The 21,263-nt window shown below is 38.7% G+C and overlaps 1 protein-coding gene across 5 annotated transcripts in view; it reads right to left on the bottom strand.

The window, feature by feature from the left end:
- Window positions 1–21,263, bottom strand: part of VPS8 (VPS8 subunit of CORVET complex) — a 270,200-nt gene that overhangs the window by 75,476 nt on the left and 173,461 nt on the right. For all 5 annotated transcript variants that reach the window (XM_046002698.1, XM_046002699.1, XM_046002701.1 and 2 more), the window contains 4 exons: window positions 12,019–12,166; window positions 8,342–8,431; window positions 4,593–4,635; window positions 1,223–1,326 (listed from right to left, as the gene is read on the bottom strand). In XM_046002698.1, coding sequence (XP_045858654.1) covers window positions 1,223–1,326; window positions 4,593–4,635; window positions 8,342–8,431; window positions 12,019–12,166 — 385 coding nt within the window. The remainder of the gene's footprint in view (window positions 1–1,222; window positions 1,327–4,592; window positions 4,636–8,341; window positions 8,432–12,018; window positions 12,167–21,263) is intronic.

A 21,263-nucleotide genomic window follows, 5' to 3' on the forward strand; every position in this document is an offset into this window, starting at 1 on the left:
CACCCAGTGCTCCATGCAATACGTGCCCTCCCTATTACCCACCACCTGGTTCCCCCAACCTCCCACCCCACAAGGTAATTTTTTAAAAAAAACATTCTTCTTTGTAACTTTCTGTTTTGCAGGATTTAAAAAAAAAAATGAGTATGTATATCACACAAAAATGTTTTTTTAAAAATCACCTCTGTTATGTAAATGTGCTTGGGGTATACAATTTTTCTTCTGAAGGGTTTCTGCAACGTATGGTCTTAAAAAATCCTTGACAAGAACATCAAGTCGCAATTTACCCAACTCAAAAGAACAGGAAAGAAAAGTAAGTTTATAATTCTCACTGTAACATGTATGGCTAAATATATATAAAAAGTCTGCCTTACTCCCCATTTCAGAACCCTGGGAAGAGAAAGGTTTCGGGTGGTGCCAAGTCAGAGGCTGCAGCCCAGAGGGGCAGGCACCGAGGAATTACAAGGAGGCCACATCACGCTGCAACTTCTCTTCTGAAAACTGCAGCAGAATGTGGCTGTCAAGTCCCATCCCGCCCCCTTAGTCTCTGCTTCCCTGCTGTAACTCCCACCTGCACCAGGTGCTCAGCTGTGCCTCCTTCAGTTCTGTGCTCTGCCTTTTGGCAGTCTGGAATCTGTTATAGCAGTGGTTTCAACCTTAGCTGTACGGTGGGATCATGTGGGAAGCTTTAGCACTGGGTCCCCATCCAGAAACTGTAATTTCATTGTTCTGGGGGTGCAGCCCAAGTGCTGGGATTTTCTCAAAGCTCCCCAAGTGACTGTAATGTGCAGCCAGGGTTGAGAAACTACATCACAGCCTTCTTTGACCTTTTCCAGCGTTCTCTGTATCCCCTGAAGGTTTCCCTCCAGCTCCTCATGCTCATTTTCCTCCACAGAGGATAGAAGAGATGATAAATGACAAGACATCCATAGAATCACTACACGGAATACAAGAATCATGGTCCAAAGAGAACAAGGACATCCAGTATCACGTGCCTAAATCCTGCCGCACAGCCAGATCCAGGAATATAAAGCCTTTTGTGAGAACAAAGAGGACAGGCACTCCTCACAATAACTTTAGGAGGCTTATACTCCTGGGAGCACTAAACAGTGATTAAAATCTAGTTGAATTAAACTCAGGTGGCTGAGAGGGCAGCAGAAATAGAATTAATTCCTAGTTTCAGATCAGAACCGACTTCGATATGCCTAAGTAGTCATTCTCCTACCTCTCGTTGTTGCTGGTTCAAATTATGGGAATTTCTCTGGCAAAGGGCAATTGTCTCTACCATGGTATCTTCAACATCCTTCAGTGAGAGCTCTTCTTTGGTCTCTAGATTCAGAAAAAATTGTTAACAAGACTTAAGGATGTATTACTGATAATACTCAGAGCTTCTGTAAAAAATTATCTTTTTCTTGGCATAGCACTGTTTTGTATTATGAAATCTTCCATAAGCATACCAATGCTTAGTAGATTAAAAACAGGTAATTTTGTTTCCATGTAAATGCCTGACATTCACAAGACGTATAAAGCACATCACACTTCGCGTTTTAATACACTTTAGCTATGGAACAGCTCTGATCATCTGTGGGTTAGTCAGCAGAAAGATGACCTTTCACCTTTCCTGCTCTACCGTTTCTTCTTCCCTCTACTTCTTAGATGTAAGTCATCCTTCAAGATACTGTCTTAGGCCCTCTCCTTTTCATTTCCCAGTAATTCACTTCCTCTTATGGTTTCAACCTCAGGTTCTTGCCAATAACTTCTGAATGTACACCTATAGCCCTTGTTCCTTGTATCATCTGCAGGGTGAACTTTCCACAGACTATCCATTTCTACACGGATGTCCTGCAAGCACATTGAGTTCATATGCACAAAACCCAGATCACTTTTTTTCTCACTTCCCAAACTAAGTTAATGAAACCACCTTCTTTAGGTCAGTTTATAAATCTTCATCGTCCTTGATGTTCCCTCCCCGCTTTACCCACACACCCAAATAAATTGCCACTTCTGTGGATTCTACTTCCGTGCCCTCACATGTCGTGACTTTTACCCTATGCTGCTCTTCACCTCCTGTGAACTACAGCAACAACTCTTAAACTTCTGACTTCTAAATCTTGCCTCCCTCATTCTCTTTGACACTGTCACAAGCAAACGTATCAGTCTCATCCACAAAAAACATTAAAGGCTTCAAAGTTTTAAAAACAGAACATTAAGTAAACCTCTGACCCTAAGTAGACGCAGTAACCATCTGGCTCATGTTCTCACCCTCTGTGCTCTTATTCTGCTGTGCTGTCTCTTACTCCTGAGTTCCTGGTCAAATACTTTCATACTCATGTTCTGCTCAGCCCAGGTGCCCTTTCCTTGCCTTTCCCTACCAAACTTCTAGTCATCATTCCAGTTTTACTTCAAGGGTCACATCTTCCACAAATGATCTTTGATTCATCAGTTACAAATCATTCCCTAATTTTTCACAATCATTTGCCACTCTCACTACATCTCTTTGATAATACTTGATTCCTCCAGCATCAAAGTTTTTATTTATGTATCTGTCTCTTTCACAAGACTATAGTTCTTTGGGTAAGAGCTGTGTTTTAGCCATCTGTGTATTACCCTCATGAGCACCATGTCTTGTAATTAGCAAATCCTCTAAAATTCTTAGGCACACAGAAAAATTAAATCTGAGAGTAAACAGTGGATATGAGACTATTTCTGAAAAATGATCTTCAAAGAAATTTAAATTCAAAGAACTGGCTTCTCTACACATATCACTTGCAAATCACTGTAGTGGTTTTAGGGAAACATTCTTCTTTTCCCTCAATCTCCCATGTGTGCAAAAATTATTCTAAAAACAATAAGAAAAATATCATAAATGCAATAAATCTAATACAAATTGACTAAGAGACTAACAGTACAAAAATAACAATTAAATGCTTAGCTGAACTAAATATGGAAAAGTCAACCAACTGTTTACTAAGGCTCCAAGAAGATGCCCTGTAATACAAAATGATCCAGATACAACACAGATCCTATCACCTAAGACTGAGCCACAGAAAACACAGATGAATGTAATTTATAGAGAATTAGCGTAAAGGAGTTTAAGGAAATGTGTGGGCAAAGGGAGTCTAAGAAATGTGCTGATGTGCTGGAGAGGTGGGGCAATCTACCTATCGAATCACCTATCAAATGAACTTTGGAAGAGCTATTTTGGAAAATTTCAATAAAGTGAAAAGAAATCATCCTATTCAAAAGCAGGCAAAGGGCTTGAATAAACACTTGGCCCAAGAAGATACACAAATAACCAATAAGTATGTGAAAAGATGCTCTCCATTACTGGTCAATGGGGAAACGCAAAGCCAAAGCCCATTAAGCTATCACTTGGCACCCAGGAGGATGGCTATGCTCAAGAAAAAAGAACAAGTGTTGACAAGGGCTTGGATGGACTGGAATCCTCATTGGGGTGCTGCTGAAGGCCATGTACCCTGAGGAGGCCACTGCGGAAGTGGGAAGCGGGAAGTGAGTGTAACAGCCGCTGAAAAATTAACATTAGAATTACTATTTAATCCAGCAGTAACACTTCTGGGAATCTACCCCGAAGAAATGAAAGCAGGGTCTCAGAAAGATACCTGGACAGCATGTTCACAGCAATATTCTTCACAAGGGTCGGGAGAAACTGAAGTGTCCACGGACAGACAAAAGGATGCAAGATGTGGTACATACATAAACCAAAATATTATTCAGCCTTTTTAAAAAGGAATGAGATTCTGACACGGGCTACGATGCAGATAAACTGTGAAGACACTATGCTAGGCCAACAAGCCAAACTGAAAAGGGCAAACGCAGGACAATCCCAGTTATAGAAGGCCCGTCATCAAATTCACGGAGTGGGAAAGCAGAATGGGAGGTGCCAGGGACAGATGGGGGCAGGGAATGGGAGTAATTGTCTCAGGGGTACAAAACTTCAGTTTGGGAAGTTGGAAAACTTCTAGAGATGGATGGTGGAGATGGCTGCAGGACAGTGTGAATCAACTCAATGCCAGTGAGCTGGACCCTTAGAAATGACCAAAATGGTAAATTTTGTCTTAAGTACATTTTACCACAATTAAAAAAAAATGAAACTATGTCCTAAAACATCAAGGAAAATACTGGGAATTTTACATCTGTCTGTGACAAGGCCATCTAAGATTCCACACTGTCAAGTTTTACTGCTTTGTGCTAAAATTATAGAAATTCACTACAGAAACCCCGGGTATTACCGATTACAAGTTCTGATTTGTTATTGCTCAGTACATTGCAGTAACTTTCAGGACAGTAGTTATGCACCTTATTTATATATAACCAAAAATTGGCACAGAAATAAAACAACAACAAAAAAAATCAGTATTAGTGAACTCCACTGACAACTGGCATCACAAAGCCACAATGGTTTCCATGATTCCCCATTATAAGCCTTTGAAAATGAGCTAAAATTGGGATCAGTGTTAAAGTATTTATACAGATCAATGTAATTATTATTTAGTAAATGCAGTTTCTTAGACAACATCTTTTAAAACACAGGGTCCATGGGAAGAAATAACTGTAAATCATACTCAAGAACTTACTTTCATCTTGATGTGTTATCTCTTGAAGTTTGCTTTGTAGTCTCTAGGAGGTAAAAAAAAAATGCAGGAGGTAAGAAGGATACAGTTACCTAGTTCACAAATATTTGAACTAACACATTTTATTTTTTATTTTTTATTATTTTTTAAATTCTTTTTTTTTTTTTAACACCCAGTGATCATCACAACATGTGTCCTCCTTAATACCCATCACCCAGACAAACACATTTTAAAGGAAAAACCTGAAGAAACAACAAGGTTAAAGATAGGTCCCTTACTGTCATTCAGAAGAGAATTCTGGGGTATACATAAAAGCAGTATTGGAAGGGACCCAAAATACCAAGTGTCACTTATCCTGCGCCACTTCTGCTTCTGTTGTACCATTATACCATCATCAATGACATTCTTTATGCACAGTAATAAAGAGCAGGATTTATCCAGACTTTGGGTAAGGGAATAAAAGTCATGCTGGGCTATGAGAAAAAGGGGTTGGTGGGAATAAAAAAAAGAACATAAAGTGTGTCTCCAGAGCATGGGGCACAGCCTTGAGTATGACAGCTCTAAATATGCAAATTGCAGTGTCCACTGCTACACCAAATACTAGATCCTTAGAAAGCCTTAACCGATGATATTCCAAAGGATTTTTTTTTTAAAGATTTATTTATTTTAGAGACACAGTGAAAGAGAACATGGAGGGAGGGTTGGAAAGAGAGGGAGAGAGACAGAAGCTCAGGCAGACTCCCTGTTGGTCAAGGAGCCCCACATGGGGCTTAATCCCAGGACCTAGGACCTGAGCTGAAATCAAGAGTTAGATGCTTAACTGACTACACCATCCAGGTGGCCCTCAAAGTCGTCTTAATATACACTGAGGCTGACCTTAATATATCCTTTCTACTCCAAATTTGTTCCTTTCCTTGAGGTCCCTTATAGGCTAATAATGTAAAGCTAAAAATCACACTACTGTCATTAACCTCTTATTAATGACCCTCTTATTCTTTCCATACCATATTCAAATGATCAACAATTCTCAAGTCCAATCCTCTCCCCACTTCACCGCCACTACCACTACCCCTAGCTTAGGCCTCATGGATTCAATACCTGTACTACACAGCCTTGCAAATGCTCTCTGCTTCCTCCCCAAGTTTTACCTCCCCCTTCTCTGTAGACCCCCATCTTCCTACAGTTACCAGAGCAATCTTCATGAAACAACATCATGTCAGTTCTTTTGCTTAAAAACCTTTAACTGGTCTCATGTGATAATAAATCAGTCCTAATTCTTTAGGGTGTCCTACAAAATCTTCTCAAATCTGGACCCAGCCCTTGCTTCTAACCTCACCTGTCTATACATTGATAGTGGAGCCCCAGCAGAGCTGCTAATTCTCTCCTAGCAGCTCATATTTCTCTGTATTTCCATGCCTTTGTAAATGCCGGTCTTATTCCCTGCAAGGATATCCTGCTTCTCTTTCCCCCACCCATGCCAGGAATATGTTTAATTTATCCTTTAAAAATAGATTCATGGTATCTTCAACAAACTGCAAGGAAAAAAGAGATGTAAGAGTAACTTACACATTAAAAGAGGCCGAGAGCCTATGCAAGCCTCTGTGGAATATTCTTTCTGGCCTGTTTGGTGACTACATAGCTAGAGAAAAACTAGAAGCCAATTTGGAACTTTTTTTTTTTTTTTAATATAAATAGGGTATCCCTAATCCGTAAGTAGATGACAATATTTAAAATCACTGAGGTAGGGGGCGCCTGGGTGGCTCAGTGGGTTAAAGCCTCTGCCTTCGGCTCAGGTCATGGTCTCAGAGTCCAGGGATCGAGCCCCGCATCGGGCTCTCTGCTCATCCGGAGCCTGCTTCCCCCTCTCTCTCTGCCTGCCTCTCTGCCTACTTGTGATCTCTCTCTCTCTCTCTGTCAAATAAATAAAACCTTTAAAAAAAATAAAATAAAATCACTGAGGTAATACTTCACACCCATTAAAATGGTTACTATCAAGAAAACAGTTTTGGAGAAGATGTAGAGAAATTAAAACCCTTCTGCATTGCTGATGAGAATGTAAAATGGTGCAGCCACTATAGAAAACAGAATGGCAGTTCCTTCAAAATTAAAAATAATATTATCATTGAATTCAGTAATTCCATTCTGGTTATATGCTTGGTAGAAATGAAAGATATCTGTACACTCATGTTCAAAGCAGTATTACTCAGAATCGTCAAAAGGTGGAAGCAATCCAAGGGTCTATCAATGGATGAACGGATAAACAAAAAGTGGCATACACATAAAATACACACAAAAAAAACTCAGCCTTAAAACTGAAATTGTGGCACATGCTACAACATGGATAAATCTTGAAGACTTTGTGATAAATGTACACAAAAAAGCAAACACTCTGTGATTCCAAGTATATGAGGTAAAGCAGTCAAATTCACAGAGTCAGGAAGAATGGTGGTTACTTCGGGATGGGGGAAGTGGGGGTTATTATTTAATGGGTACAGTTTCTGTTTCAGAAGCTGAAAAAGTTCTGGAGATAGATGGTGGTGATAATTGCAAAACAATGTGAATATACTTAATTTCACCAAAATGGTAAATTTTTGTAATACGTATTTTATAACAATTTAAAAAATGGATAAAAATTTTTGTAAAAAAGAGACCAACTGTTGGTGAGAACGTGTAGCAAACCAAAACTCATACATTATTGGAGAGGATGTAAAAAAGAATAGCTACTTTGGAAAGAGGTCTTATCATTTCTTACAAAACTAAACCTACACCTATCCTGTGACCCAACAATTCCACTCCTTGGTACTAACTTCAGGAAAATGAAAACATTTATGTACAAGGTGATCACAGTAGATTTATTCTTTTTTTTTTTTAAGATTTTATTTGTTTATTTGACAGCGAGAAACAGCGAGAGAGGGAACACAACCAGGGGGAGTGGGAGAGGGAGAAGCGGGCTTCCCACTGAGCAGGCAGCCAGATGCGGGGCTTGATCCTAGGATCCCAGGATCATGACCTGAGCCAAAGGCAGCTGCCCAGTGACTGAGCCACCCAGGCGCCCCACAGTAGATTTATTCTTAATAGCCAAAACCTAGAAATAGCCCAGGTGTCAACCATCAAGAGAATGAATAAACTGTAGTATATTCATACACTTAAATACTACTCAGTAATAAAAGAAACAAACTCCTGACACATCTCAAAAATATCATGCTGAAAGAAGAATTATACAAGAGTACTATTGGAGGACTCCATTAATGTAAGTGCATAAAAAAGGTAAAACTAATTCACAGTGAAAAAAATCAGAAAAGTGATTATGTGTGGGGGTATGGGAATGGAAACTGAGTGTGAAGAAACAGAAGGAACTTTCTCTGGTGAAGGTAATGTTCTCTATCTTGTTAGGAACTAAGAGCACAGGTGTGTGCATGTATCAAAACTCAGTACATGATACACTTAAGACTCGTGCATTTTACTGAATGTAAATTTCACTTTAAAAAAATACCAAAAAAAAAAAAGGTGAGTTCTAGTCAGTGACTAAACTCAAGTCACGATAAAATCTAGTCATGATAAAATGTAAATATTTTTACATTTTGTGGTAAAATGTAGTACTGTCCGCAACTTATTCTGACACACAAGAGATTAAGATGGCTGAAAACTTACACAATGTTACATGTCAAGTATATCTCAATAAAAAAAAAAGATGGGTTGATGAATGGAGGCCTGGAAAGAAACATGACAAAGCAAATATAGTAAAATACTACCTTTAGCATTATTAAGAAGGCACCATGAATATCTCCTTTTTTTTCTAACAGATAGGCAGTGACTTCATGAAGTTGATACTTCTGTGTAATCTAGGAAGTAAGAAAAGATAGATTTTTGTTCACAAATCTTGTTTGTGGATCCTACTAAGGATGAAAACAACTGACAATAAGTAATAAATTCATACCTCAGTAGTAGTCTATGGTCCAATGTAATATGAAATTCTTGACTTTCTAGTCTTATAAGTGGCCCATCTTGGCAGTTCTAACTAAACCATGTTCATCACGGATTTAATTTAAACTGTCATTTACCTGAATGAGTATATCCACAGGGAAAAAGTAACACATACACATAATATGAACAATATAAATCAGAAAATATTTAGAACAAAATGGCAATGAAACACAACAAAACAACTTGTGAGATCTTAATAAACATCAATAAATTAAGAGTTTCTAGTAAGTAAAGGAAATAACAAGCAAGCTCAGAAGAGAAACTAAAGACAGGATGCAGAAAATAATGCTATTGAAAAGAAACAAAGGAAAAACAATACAGAAGTTTAACAAACCCCAAAATAGTCTTCGAAAAGACTAATAAAGTGGAATAAAACTTTCTTAGCAAGAAGAAAAAAGAGATAATATATTAACAGTTTCAAAGGAGAAAAACCTATGATCCTCTCAATAAATACACAAAAAAGTATCTGATAAAATGCATTACCCATTCTTAACAAAACCAAAACCAAAACACTATTGCTCAAACTGAGAATGGAATTTTAATTTAATAAAAATTATCAAAATCCTAAAATAAACACTACATTTAATGTAAGATGTTAGACATCTTCCCTTTTAAATCAGAGAAAAAAAAACAAAACAAATAAAAAAATTTTTTTTAAAAATCAGAGACAAGGCAAGAATATATACTGTCATTGCTTCTATACAGTAATTTCCTAGAGCTCTTGCACATCTGATAAGAGAGAGAAAACAGGGTAAGATTGAAAAGAAAAAAAAATAAAAACAACTACCCTTATTCTTGGAAAGTAGTATTGTCGTAAAAAAATCTAAAAACTATTTGAATGAAGAATTCAGATTCTTTTTGATACAAACAATATAAAAAATAAATACACACAGCAGCAGCAATCAATAAAGATGTCATTTCAAAAACTGTCACCCTTAACAAAAAGTGTAAGTATTTAGGAACAAATGTAAGAAAACATGTGCAAGAACCTTGTATATCATGTAAGTTACTGAAACCTCACTAGAGAGAATCAAAGGCTTTTAAAAAGACAACCAGGTTCCTGAATGTGAAGACTCTACATTGTGAAATGCCAGTCTTCCCTGACTGAACTCATCTAAAATTCAATATATGTATTTCATAGAAACACTGGTTTTTTGGTTTTTTTTTTTGAGGAACCTGACAACGTTGATTTCTAATTTGATGTGAAACAGTAGGAGCCTAAGAATAGACATAGAATTTTAAAGAAAAAGAATGAGGGACGACTTTCAAATAATAAGCCTTATTGTAAAGCTGTATTAATTAAAATATGCGGTAATGGTATAAGGAAAGAAATGACCAAAGGAAGAGAAGAGCTCCCACAGACAGATCTACATCTCTTTGGGAGTTCGGTACATAGCAGTAAGACATTCTGAATCAGTGAGGTAAGGACACCAAAATACCACATGGACCATTGGTTATACACTGGGAAAAAATACATAAATCCCTCTTTTGATCTGTTTACAAAAATAAATTCCAGATGGATTAAAGACCTAAATGTAAAAAGCTCAACTATGAAACTCATATAAGAGGATATCTTTTATACCATCAGAGTAGAAAAGGAAATAAGACACATACAAAAATCTAAACTTTAAAGGAAAAGACTGGTAAGTTAAAATAGAAGTCACTAAAAACTAAGTTAAAAGACTTGCCACAACAGACTGGAAGAGGCATCTCTAACACATAACATCAGCAAAGGATGAGAGATGCAGAAATTAGAACTTCTACAAATCAGTAAAGGTAAAAACTCAATAGAAAAATGGACAAATGACACAAAACAGATAATTCAGAGAAAAGAAAACCAAAAGAGTCATTAAACATATGGAAAGATGTTCAATGTCATGAGTAATCCAAGATACCCACCACACTGGCAAAAATTAAGAAGTCTAAAAATGTTAGGCATCAGCAAGAATGTGGAAAAACAGCAAATAAAAACCATGGGTGATGAGAACAGAAACAAACAGATCACTGTGGCAATAACAGTAGAATAAAGCTATTCTACTGTCTCAGAATTCCATCTCCAGATAATTACTTGGAGAAACCTCACATGGGCACACAAGATTGGTACAAAGATGTATAATACAGCATTGTTTATAATAGTAAAAGATTAGAAAGAATACGAGCGTCTATCAATGGGGAAATAAACCGTGGCACATTCCTTCAATTGATATTAAATGACTATTAAAATGAAGGGATTCAAAAAAAATAAAAAAAATTTAAAAAAATGAAGGGATTCAATCTACATGTATAAAACTGATAAATTAAAAAAATAATGAAGAAAGCAATTTTTCGGGGTGCCTGGGTGACTCAGTGGGTTAAGCCTCTGCCTTCAGCCCAGGTCATGATCCCAGGGTCCTGGGATCGAGCCCCATGTCGGACTCTCTGCTCAGCAGGAAGCCTGCTTCCCTCTCTCTCTCTCTCTCTCTGCCTGCCTCTCTACCTACTTGTGATCTCTGTCTGTCAAATAAATAAATAAAATCTTTTAAAACAAGAAAGAAAGCAATTTTTCAATGGGATATGTACTATATGATACCATTAATACAAATTCTAAAAACATGTAAGACTGTATCATGCATTTTATAGGCGAATATATATACAGAGAAAATAAAAAACATGGAGGGGGGTTGGTGGTGACCTCAGGGGAGAGAGGGGAACAGACAGATAAAGGGTACTTTATTTCTAAACACACAACGAAGATCTGAAGTCAGTGTGGCAAAATGTGAACATCTATACAATTGGATTGGTAGGTACGTAGGTATTTGATATTCTGCACATTTCTATATATTTTAAATACTTCACCATGTAAAATGTGTCAAGTGTGTGAGCAATTCAGGAGTGGTACAGAGAACACAGGCTATTGGTTCAGAGCACTGACATAATAGAAAGGAGGGATAACGGTAGCTGACAAACTTTAAGTGAGGAACAAAAACCTCTTTCAGATTAGAGTATGTCTGTGTGTGTATGTACACACGCGTGCACATGCACAGTCATTCCATTTGGAAACATGAGAAAACAAGGGAAGGGGTTCAAGGCAATGAGTGGGAGAAGGCTACTGACCGCCTGAGCCCAAGTCTTAAGTACCAAAGGACTATCTAACTAATCAGTGCCCACAAAAAAGACCTTGGTTTTTCCTTTTAATACATTTTTATTGCATTCCTTCCTCCAGGCTTACTGTGCTGGTTAGAATATCTGTGAAACTTGATTAATAACAATGAGGGACACCTGCTGTTTCCGACTTGACTAGAATTAAGGGGCAGCACGATGGAGGGCATGGGCTATGGAGTCAGACCAGCCGGGTTCAATCCCAGGGGCTATGTATTGGAACATGTGAGTATCCTTCTGCCCACGTGTAAACTGGTGACTGATGAGCATGAGTGCTCTGTTGTCTGCTCCACGTTACTGCTCTTACCTGGATGGTTTCTTCCAGGCGGTAGCACTCAAGGACCTGCAGTGTCTCTATAACCTGGTTTGGGCTGAACTGACACAACAGCTCAATGAACTGCTCCGTCACACATGGAGACATCTGCACCAATTCCTGATGTACGTGAACACCCTCCCTGAAAACATAACCGGCAAGAGAGAAGCATTATTTCACCACATCTGTAATTAAGGCTACAGGTAAGAAGTGCGAAAGCCTTGAAACCAAGACTACCTCCTGGTGAGGGAAATCGTGAAGTCAAAGTCTCACTGTTACTTGGGTTGTTAGGGTGAACCGTGGCTCACATCAGAGACAATCTACATCACAACAGTACCCAGTTTATACCGACTACTTAAGGAAACGGTATTCAGTGAAAGTCCCTCTAAAGGAACAACAAAGTTGAGTAACTATATATATTAAACCAACTTCCAGCCTAAACAGGGGTCCCTACTGTACTTCCCTCACAGCGCCAATCACACCATGGTGTAATTACTTCTTTAATTACCTTTCTCATCTAAAGACTATCAACTCTCGGAGGGTAGGCACCCGGTCTCTTCTCATTAACGAATTCCTAATGCCTGCAATAGTGCCCTGTATGTTGTGAGGGCTAATTATTTCGGTATTATTAAACCAAATGTAGAAAGTGGATGAATGGCAGGGTACACAGTATTTATGCATTCATTTGTCTTGTATGTCAGTGATTCACAACACCCACCAAGCACTGGGGATACTGGGGTGCCTGGCAGGCTCAGTTGGTAGAGCATGCAACTCTAGATCTCAGGGTTGTGAGTTCAGGCCCCACCCTGGGCATACGCCTTACTTTAAAGAAAAAAAAAAAAAAAGCTGAGAAACAGGGTAGTAGTTTTAATCATGATGGACAGTCAACAACCAGTGGCCAAAAAGAACTATTTAGAAAATCAACTACTGTTCATTACAGAACAAGAATCATCTCTGGAGCTGCAAGAAGTCAATTGCTTCTGGGAGCCCTTTCTTCTCTTCAACACTCCTCAACCAAAGCTCCTTATATAATGATATCAGAATAGGGTTAATAAGATACAGAAATGCTTGGGAAACTAGCCTTCTGAAGAAATGTTAAGGCAGATGGTTTAAAGCAACACCTTCCAGCTTTTCTCATGTCATGGCACACAGAGGAGGACAGTGCTCACATGGCCCATCAGAATAAAGAAGACTGATCACAGGGGACTATAGGTGCCCCAAAAGCTGAGGGGATGGGTCTTGGGGCACACCTGTAATCCAGGCACAGCACACCAACAGTCACAGCGGGGAGCTCTGAACTCCACTGAGATTAACCTGAGGTTATAAATACTCTGCAAATGATGGTAAATAGCCCTCCTATTTTTAGTAGTAAGAGACTTCAGTTACAAAAAGAAGAATTATATTTAGACAAAGGAAATCTTTCCTAAATTAAGAGTCTTGTGACACTCTGTCCAGACCAGAGGCTGAGTGCTAAACTCATTAATTATGTTCTGCTGCTTGGGGCTGTCAATACTTGCTGATGGGCTAATTCAGTGTGTCCTCAAATTGGCTGTAAATCTCTCAGATCAAGTTTCCTCTCTTTTTTCTTCTCTTTTCTTTCTTTTGTATTTCACAACTGCCTTTAATGCAGAATTTCGTAACTGGTTATTTCCTATGTAGACCATCACCTTAGTTCTTCCCAAAAATTATCTTCTGGGAAGGCAGAATTTGAAAATTATCTTTTCAAGTGTCCCTGTCCCAACTACACTATAAACTCTGAGAGCAAAGGCTGTGTGGCTGCCATTCGATGTCTCCCAGCATTCACATAGTCTTGGCACATAGTAAATAACTACTTAGTAAATGTACACTGAATTACACTGAATTTATTGGCAACAATGCACTGGACTGCCTTCAGAAAAAGGGAACCAAATACAAGATAAAAGGGAGAGAATTACAAGGACTAGGGCTCTGAATTTAGATTGAGCTACAAATGAATCTTGTCAGAAAGTTCTACACGGACAAAATAGAAAATGCATATGATAATGCAGGGAAATGATGGCTCTTTATGCAGGATTAAGATTTTGTCTCAACAGAATGCTCAATAAAAGAAAAAGGGAATGCTATTCAATGATCCTTGACGTTAAGGTGAGCCAGTGTTCTTTTTAGATGTTCATACCACACTGTAGGTAGTGCTAATACTTTATCTACATCAGACTTGTTAATATGTCTTATAAATGCAAAATTATGGAGCAAATTAAGACTAGACATTAGCATCTGCCAATGAATCCGGTATTTGATTCTTTCCAGAACATTTACCGACAAAACTCTTTACAAGTACTGAAGGTGTGACTATGCATCAAACCAAGCAAATCCCTCAAACAGACTGTGATGCATTCATTTGGGAGGAAAATAATACATCTGCTGGGAGATGACCAGGCAACATCAATATAATCAAAACTTTAATACATAAGCTAACATTAATGAATTTACATCCATTTCTGACTATTGCTTATCAGTCTTGCACACATATACCATTTGTTACCTCCATTTCTCAAAGCTACTTGTTACTCTTCTATTAGCCACCTGCTTTGCCACTGCTAACTTTTCAAAATTATGTATTTTAGACATAAACCTTATCTACTTTTAAAGTATTTTAATATTAATTTTAATATTTTAATGATAGCCCTGACTTACGGATATGAACATTTAAGTATATATAAAAGGTAGAATTTTACAAGGCACACACAAGATTTTTCTCTTGTCAGCTTTAAAAGAAAGCAAATACATGCCTTGTCAAACACACACACACACACACACACACACACACACATACACACCCCAACCATGCACCAAAATTCGTGTGGGGAAAACATCCATCCTTACTTGGGTTGGGAAATAATTTAAAATTATGATCTTGTAGTACATTTCGCTATTTCTGGAGAAGGATAAACTATGTTTCAGTTTTAAATAAATTACATCATTAAAATGAGTCAAATTCAAATTCTCTTTAAAAAATTTGACAAAGAAAATAAATGTTGCATGGGGATGAGGAAAGTCTAGCCCAGTCTCTCTCCTTCACTCTAAATATTGCACAAAAATAGGCCAGTCTAGACTACTCGAGATTTCTGAGGAAGAGAATTTCACAGTCTCCCTGTAACTTGTTTTGACAATTTAGGGCTACCTCAGCTTAGACTAAATCCTGCCTGCTTGAATTCCCTGCTCATCCCCATAAATCTGGGTGGTAGCATATTGATGACTACATGATACATGATCTAAAGACTGAGAACTCAAATGCATCACTCAAAACACACAAGAGTAAAAACAATTGTTTTCCCTGAAGTCTTCGTTCTCATCAAGTTGTTTTACAAGGTTGTTAGGCTGAACCTCCAGCTTTCCATATACATTCCAAATTAAAAATGCCACAATGGAGGGGCATCTGGGTGGCTCAGTTGGTTAAGCACCCAACTCTTGATTTCGGCTCAGGTAACGATATCAGGGTTGTGGGAATGAGCCCTACGCGGGGCTCTAAGCCGAGCGTGGATTCTCTCTCTCCCTCTCCCTTTGAGCCTATCCCCGCAACTCCGATTTAAAAAAAAAAAAAAAAAAGCCACAATGTAATCCCATGTCATTCGAACAAAACATTAATGAATGTGCCCATCTGCCTGGTAAACACTGTTAAGTGGGATCATTAAAGGTAGCAAAGACAGTACCTACAATATATATATGGAATTGTACCAACAGTAATGTCCCGCAAACTGGATAGGAGAGTCTTATTATAGAAACCTGTCCTGTGGCAAGAAAGAATGTAGTTGCTCGTATCTCCAGGATGGCCCTCTACCTCATGCAGAGCGGCCAGTAGTCCTCACACAGAACAGCCACACTCCCTTATCAGCTTGTAGGAGGCACAGAGCAAAGCAGGCAAGTGCACCATTGTGTCTAACGGCATATATTCTGCCACATCCAATCGACGTAAGAGCAGATGTAAGCTAGATCTGCAGGGGACTTGTTCACTTTCCATTTCCCTAGTCTGACTGCTAATCAAGTGTCAAAATGTCCTCCCCCAATCTTAATAGAATTCTTGTTACCTCTGATACTCATAAAAAGGCACTGTTTTGAATGTTTTCCTGCATTAGCAGGAAAAATGGCTTTTATAAGCTAACAGAAATAAGAGCCTAATGATTTTCCTAGAAAATTATTCCATAACCTTATCATGTATAAAGAGTGCCTGGATCGTTCCAATGCCGTACAGACTTTGATTAAAAACTCAGAGGGTAAGCTCAAACAATTCTTCCAAAATACCACTATTAGTGGTGGCAGTAAGAACTCAATGCTCAGATTATCTGCAATGTATATTTTTTTGCCCTGCTGAGCTCTCCTTCACACTAAAATTCACCAGTAACCCCACTAGCAAAAATTGTTTCAATGCGGCCTAAATCAAAGAAAGACTGGAAAGGGGCAGGCCCTGTCACCTCAGCATAATACCCAAACTGGGGCATTTTCAGGTCTGGATGAGACATGAGATGCCATTCTCTCCCTAAAGTGACAGACACAATTGGAGACAAAAGAGATGCAGTTCTGTGACCCTGCCACAGGGACATTCTTTATATGGTTTTCAGAAACCATTTTTGAACTGATCCTGGGTCGGCCTACTGTAAATCTAATGTGATATCCACATATAATGCTTAACATATAGAGAACAAAGGCATTTTGTTTCTGGTCTGGCATGGAAAGAGCCTGGAAGTTAACACTTCCATCCTCACAGGAAAAGTGCTGAACAAACCGAAAATCAACACCTCTTCTGCCATCTGCCTGAGAGCTGAGGTCCTGGGGCAAACTGCCACCCCTGAATTAGAGAGCAACGGGCAGGTGGCTATAAATAACCAGCGCCCATTGGCGTAGAGGCCAGGAGCAGAGACCACCGCAGCTGGAGCCAGTACTGGAGTAGGAAAACCTCAACTAGAAATGACAAAATGCCAGCGATACACTGTGGACAAAATTTAAGAGTTAAATTCTAGGGAGTGAAGTCTTCGGGAATTGTGGGGGAGTTCCCACACTGTCTTGAATTTTATCTACGGAGCCACCAGGTTCTCACAGTGAAGACTAAAGAAAAATCCAGTCAGGCTTCCAGTGGAGAAGAAAAGTAGCCATTTAAAAATACATCCAGAGCATTTTGTTCTTAACCAGGCCTACTGTTGTGGACTTATGTCCCCTACAAATTCAGAGGTTGAAGTCCTAACTCCCAGTACCTCACAATGTGACTTTATTTGAAATAGCCACTTTGTCAATACTATTAGTTATATTAGAATGAGGTTATGCTGGAGGAGGGTGGACTCATAATCCAGTATGACTTGTGTTCTTAAAAGAAGGGGAAATTTTGACACAGACGTACGTACAAGGAGAATGCATGTGAAAATGAAGGCTAAAATCAGGGTGATGGCTTCTGCAAGCTCAGGAATGACAAAGATTGCCAGCAAATAACCAGAAGCTACAGGAGAAACATGGAACAGGCTCCTTCTCACAGCCCTCAGAAGGACACAACCCTCCCACCACTTGTCCTGGATTTCTAGCCTCCAAAACGGAGACAATAAACTTCTGTTGTTTAAGTCACACAGTCGTGTGCTTTGTTAAGGCAGCCCTAGAAAGCAAATACAACTGCCTTAAAGGAGAACTATTTCACTTGAGCCTAAACCAGCTGAGGGAAGAGAAATAACTCAAGTCCAGACCTTTCTAGCCTTTCTGTCTCACTTAAAGGGCACAGGGGCTACTGAGAAGTACTTGGGAGGGTCACTACCCAGAGACACAACTCACCAAAAGGTGAACACGAATCACAGGACTATGGAATACCTCCCCTTCACATACCTCACTACCACATCAACAGGGCATGCCTATATAATAGGGAAATATAACTGAAAGAACACTCAGCTCGGACTTTAGGAAAAGTCTCTAGGGAAAGCCAAAGACAACCAGGGAAACAAAAACCAGGACACCCAAGGAACTTTCACCCTCAGACAACTACGGCTATAGTAAGTGGTAAGCGTAGTCTCATTCCAAGCCAGATAAACATTAAAAAGTCATACCAAAGGCCTATTTGTCTTAGTTCCTTTCATTAAGTACCTCATTTCGAGCTTTCAAGAAAAAGTTACAAGAACATCCTAAGAAACAAAGAAAGGATAAAGTCTGAAGAGATTCAGCAAACATCAGAACCAAACTCAAACTCAAACATCAAACCAAACTGAATTTACAGACGGGATTGAAAATAACTATGATTAGTATGCTGAGGGCTGTAAAGGAAAAAGCAACACGTAAGAACAGATGGGTAAAGTAAGTGGAGAAACGGAAACTCTAAGAAAGAATCGAAAGAAAATGTTAGAAATGAAAAACACTGAATAAAATGAAGAATTCCTTTGACGGCTTCACCAACAGCCTGGATACAGCTGAGCAAGGTATGTCAGTAACATGTTGAAGAAATTTCCAAGCTGAAATACAAAGGAAAAAAACAAAATAAAACTGTGGGCAGGGGGGCTCAGAACAGAATATCCAAGAACTGTGGAACAAGTATAAAAGGTAACACCTAAGGAAAAGAGAATATGGGACAGAAGAAATATTTACAGTAATAGTGACCAAGAATTCCCCCCCCCCAAATTAATAACAGATACCAAACTAACCTTCATGAAGCTCAGAGAATACCAACTAGGACACATAGCAAAAATCTGTAACTGGGCATATCATATTCAAACTGCAGAAAATCAAAGACAAAGAGAAAATCTTAAAAGAAGTCAGAGGGAAGGAAAACATACCTGTGGAGGACCAAGGATAAAATCACACCAAACTTCCCTCATAAACCATGCAAGCAAGAAGAGAGGAAAGGGAAGTATTTAAAGTGTTGAAAGAAAAAAACCCATCAACCTAGAATTCTGTATCTAGCCGAATTCTCTCACAAAAGTGAAAGAGAAAATACTTTTTGAGACAGACAAAAATTGTGAGACTATGTCATCAGTAGACCTGCCTTTCAAGAAATGTTAGTAGTTCCTCAAAAGGAATAAAAATGAGATAGGTCATAAATTTGGATCTACGTAAAGAAAGAGCATTAGGGAAAGAATAAATGAAGGCAAAATGAAATGTTTTATTTTTCTTATTCTTAACTGACCTAACCAGAAAACAGTCTGTCCAAAACACTTAAGGATAAGTGAAATGAAGAATGACAGCAATGTTATAAGGGACAAGAGGCAGGAATTAGGAATCCTCTGTCATAAGGCACTGATCCTATGCCTGGGAACTATGGTGTTGATATTGGACTTGGAATAGTTATAAATGTGTATTGCAAACTAAAGGAAAACCACTAAAAAAAAAAATTAAAAATACACAACTGATATACTAAGAGAAAAAAAAGACATCATATAAAATGCTCAATTAAAACCAAAGGGAGAAAAGGTTGAATACCAAGGGCAGGGGGAGAAAGAAAGAAATAAAAAGCAAGGGGAATAAAAGCAATAAATAAAAAATAGTAACATAAATAGAAAAGAAAGGGTAGGATTATAAAAGTCACACAGAGCCTTAAAATTTGTTTTTCTTTGACTGACTTATTTCACTCAGCATAATGCACTCTAGTTCCATCCACATCATTGCAAATGGCAAGATTTCATTCTTTTTGATGGTTGAGTAATATTCCATAGTATATCTATACACCACATCTTTAGCCATTCATCAGCCAATGGACATTTGGGCTCTTTCCAAATTTGGCTATTGTTGATAATGCTGCTATAAATATCAGGGGATGCATGTGCCCCATCGAATCACTATTTTTGTATCCTCTGGGTAAATACCTGATAGTGCAATTGCTGAATAGGGTAGTTCTGTTTTTAACTTTTTGATGCACCTCCATACTGTTTTCCAGAATGGCTGCACCAGTTTGCATTCTTATCAACAGTGTAAGAGGGCTCCACTTTCTCCGCATCCTTGTCAACATTTGTTGTTTCTGAGTTAATTTTTAGCCATTCTGATAGGTGTGAAGTGATATCTCATTGTGGATTTGATTTGTATTTCCCTGATGATGAGTGATCTTGACGATTTTTCCATGTGTTTGTTGGCCATTTGTAGGTCTTTTTTGTAGAAATGTCTATTCATGTCTTCTGACCATTTTTAACTGGATTATTTTTGGGGTGTTGAGTTTGAGAAGTTCTTTATAGATTTTTATCCAGTATGTCATTTGCAAATAACTTCTCCCATTCCATAGGTTGCTTTTTAGTTTTGTTGGTTGCTTCCTCTGCTGTGCACAAGTTTTTTATCTAGATGAAGTCCTAGTAGTTCATTTTTGCTTTTGTTTTCCCTTTCCTCCAGAGATGTATCCAGTAAGAGGTTGCTACAACAAGGTCAAAGAGATTGCTGCCTGTGCTCTCCTCTAAGATTTTTATATCCTATTTCACATTTTGGTTTCCTATCTTAGGTCTTTCATCCATTTTAAATTTATTTTTTGTGTATGGTATAAGAAAGTGGTCTAGTTGCATTCTTCTGCAAATGGCTGTCCAATTTTCCCAACACCATTTGTTGAAGAGAATGTCTTTTTTCTATTAGATATTCTTTCCTGCTTTGTCAAAGATTAGCTGTTGTGGGTCCACTTCTGGGTTCTCTATTCTGTTCCATTGACGTAGGTACCTGTTTTTGTGCCAGTAACATACTGTTTTAATAACTACAACTTCGGGGGCGCCTGGGTGGCTCAGTGGGTTAAAGCCTCTGCCTTCGGTCGGGTCATGGTCCTGGAGTCCTGGGATCGAGCCCTGCATGGGACTGTCTGCTCAGCTGGGAGCCTGCTTCCTCCTCTCTCTCTGCCTGCTTTTCTGCCTACTTGTGATCTCTGTCAAATAAATAAATAAAATCTTTTAAAAAAATAGTAACTACAACTTTGTAATAGAACTTGAAGTCTGGAATTGTGGCAGCTCCAGCTTGGCTTTTCTTTTTCAACATTCCTTTGGCTATTCAGGGTCTTTTCTGGTTCCGTACACATTTTAGAATTACCTGTTCTAGGGGCGCCTGGGTGGCTCAGTGGGTTAAAGCCTCTGCCTTCGGCTCAGGTCATGATCCCAGGGTCCTGGGATCGAGCCCCGCATCGGGCTCTCTGCTCCGCGGGGAGCCTGCTTCCTCCTCTCTCTCTCTCTCTGCCTGCTTCTCTGCCTACTTGTGATCTCTGTCTGTCACATAAATAAATAAAATATTTAAAAAAAAAAAAAAAAAAAAAAAAAAGAATTACCTGTTCTAGCTCTATG

Source organism: Meles meles, chromosome 4 (assembly GCF_922984935.1).
Source record: "Meles meles chromosome 4, mMelMel3.1 paternal haplotype, whole genome shotgun sequence".
Classification (NCBI taxonomy): domain Eukaryota; kingdom Metazoa; phylum Chordata; class Mammalia; order Carnivora; family Mustelidae; genus Meles; species Meles meles.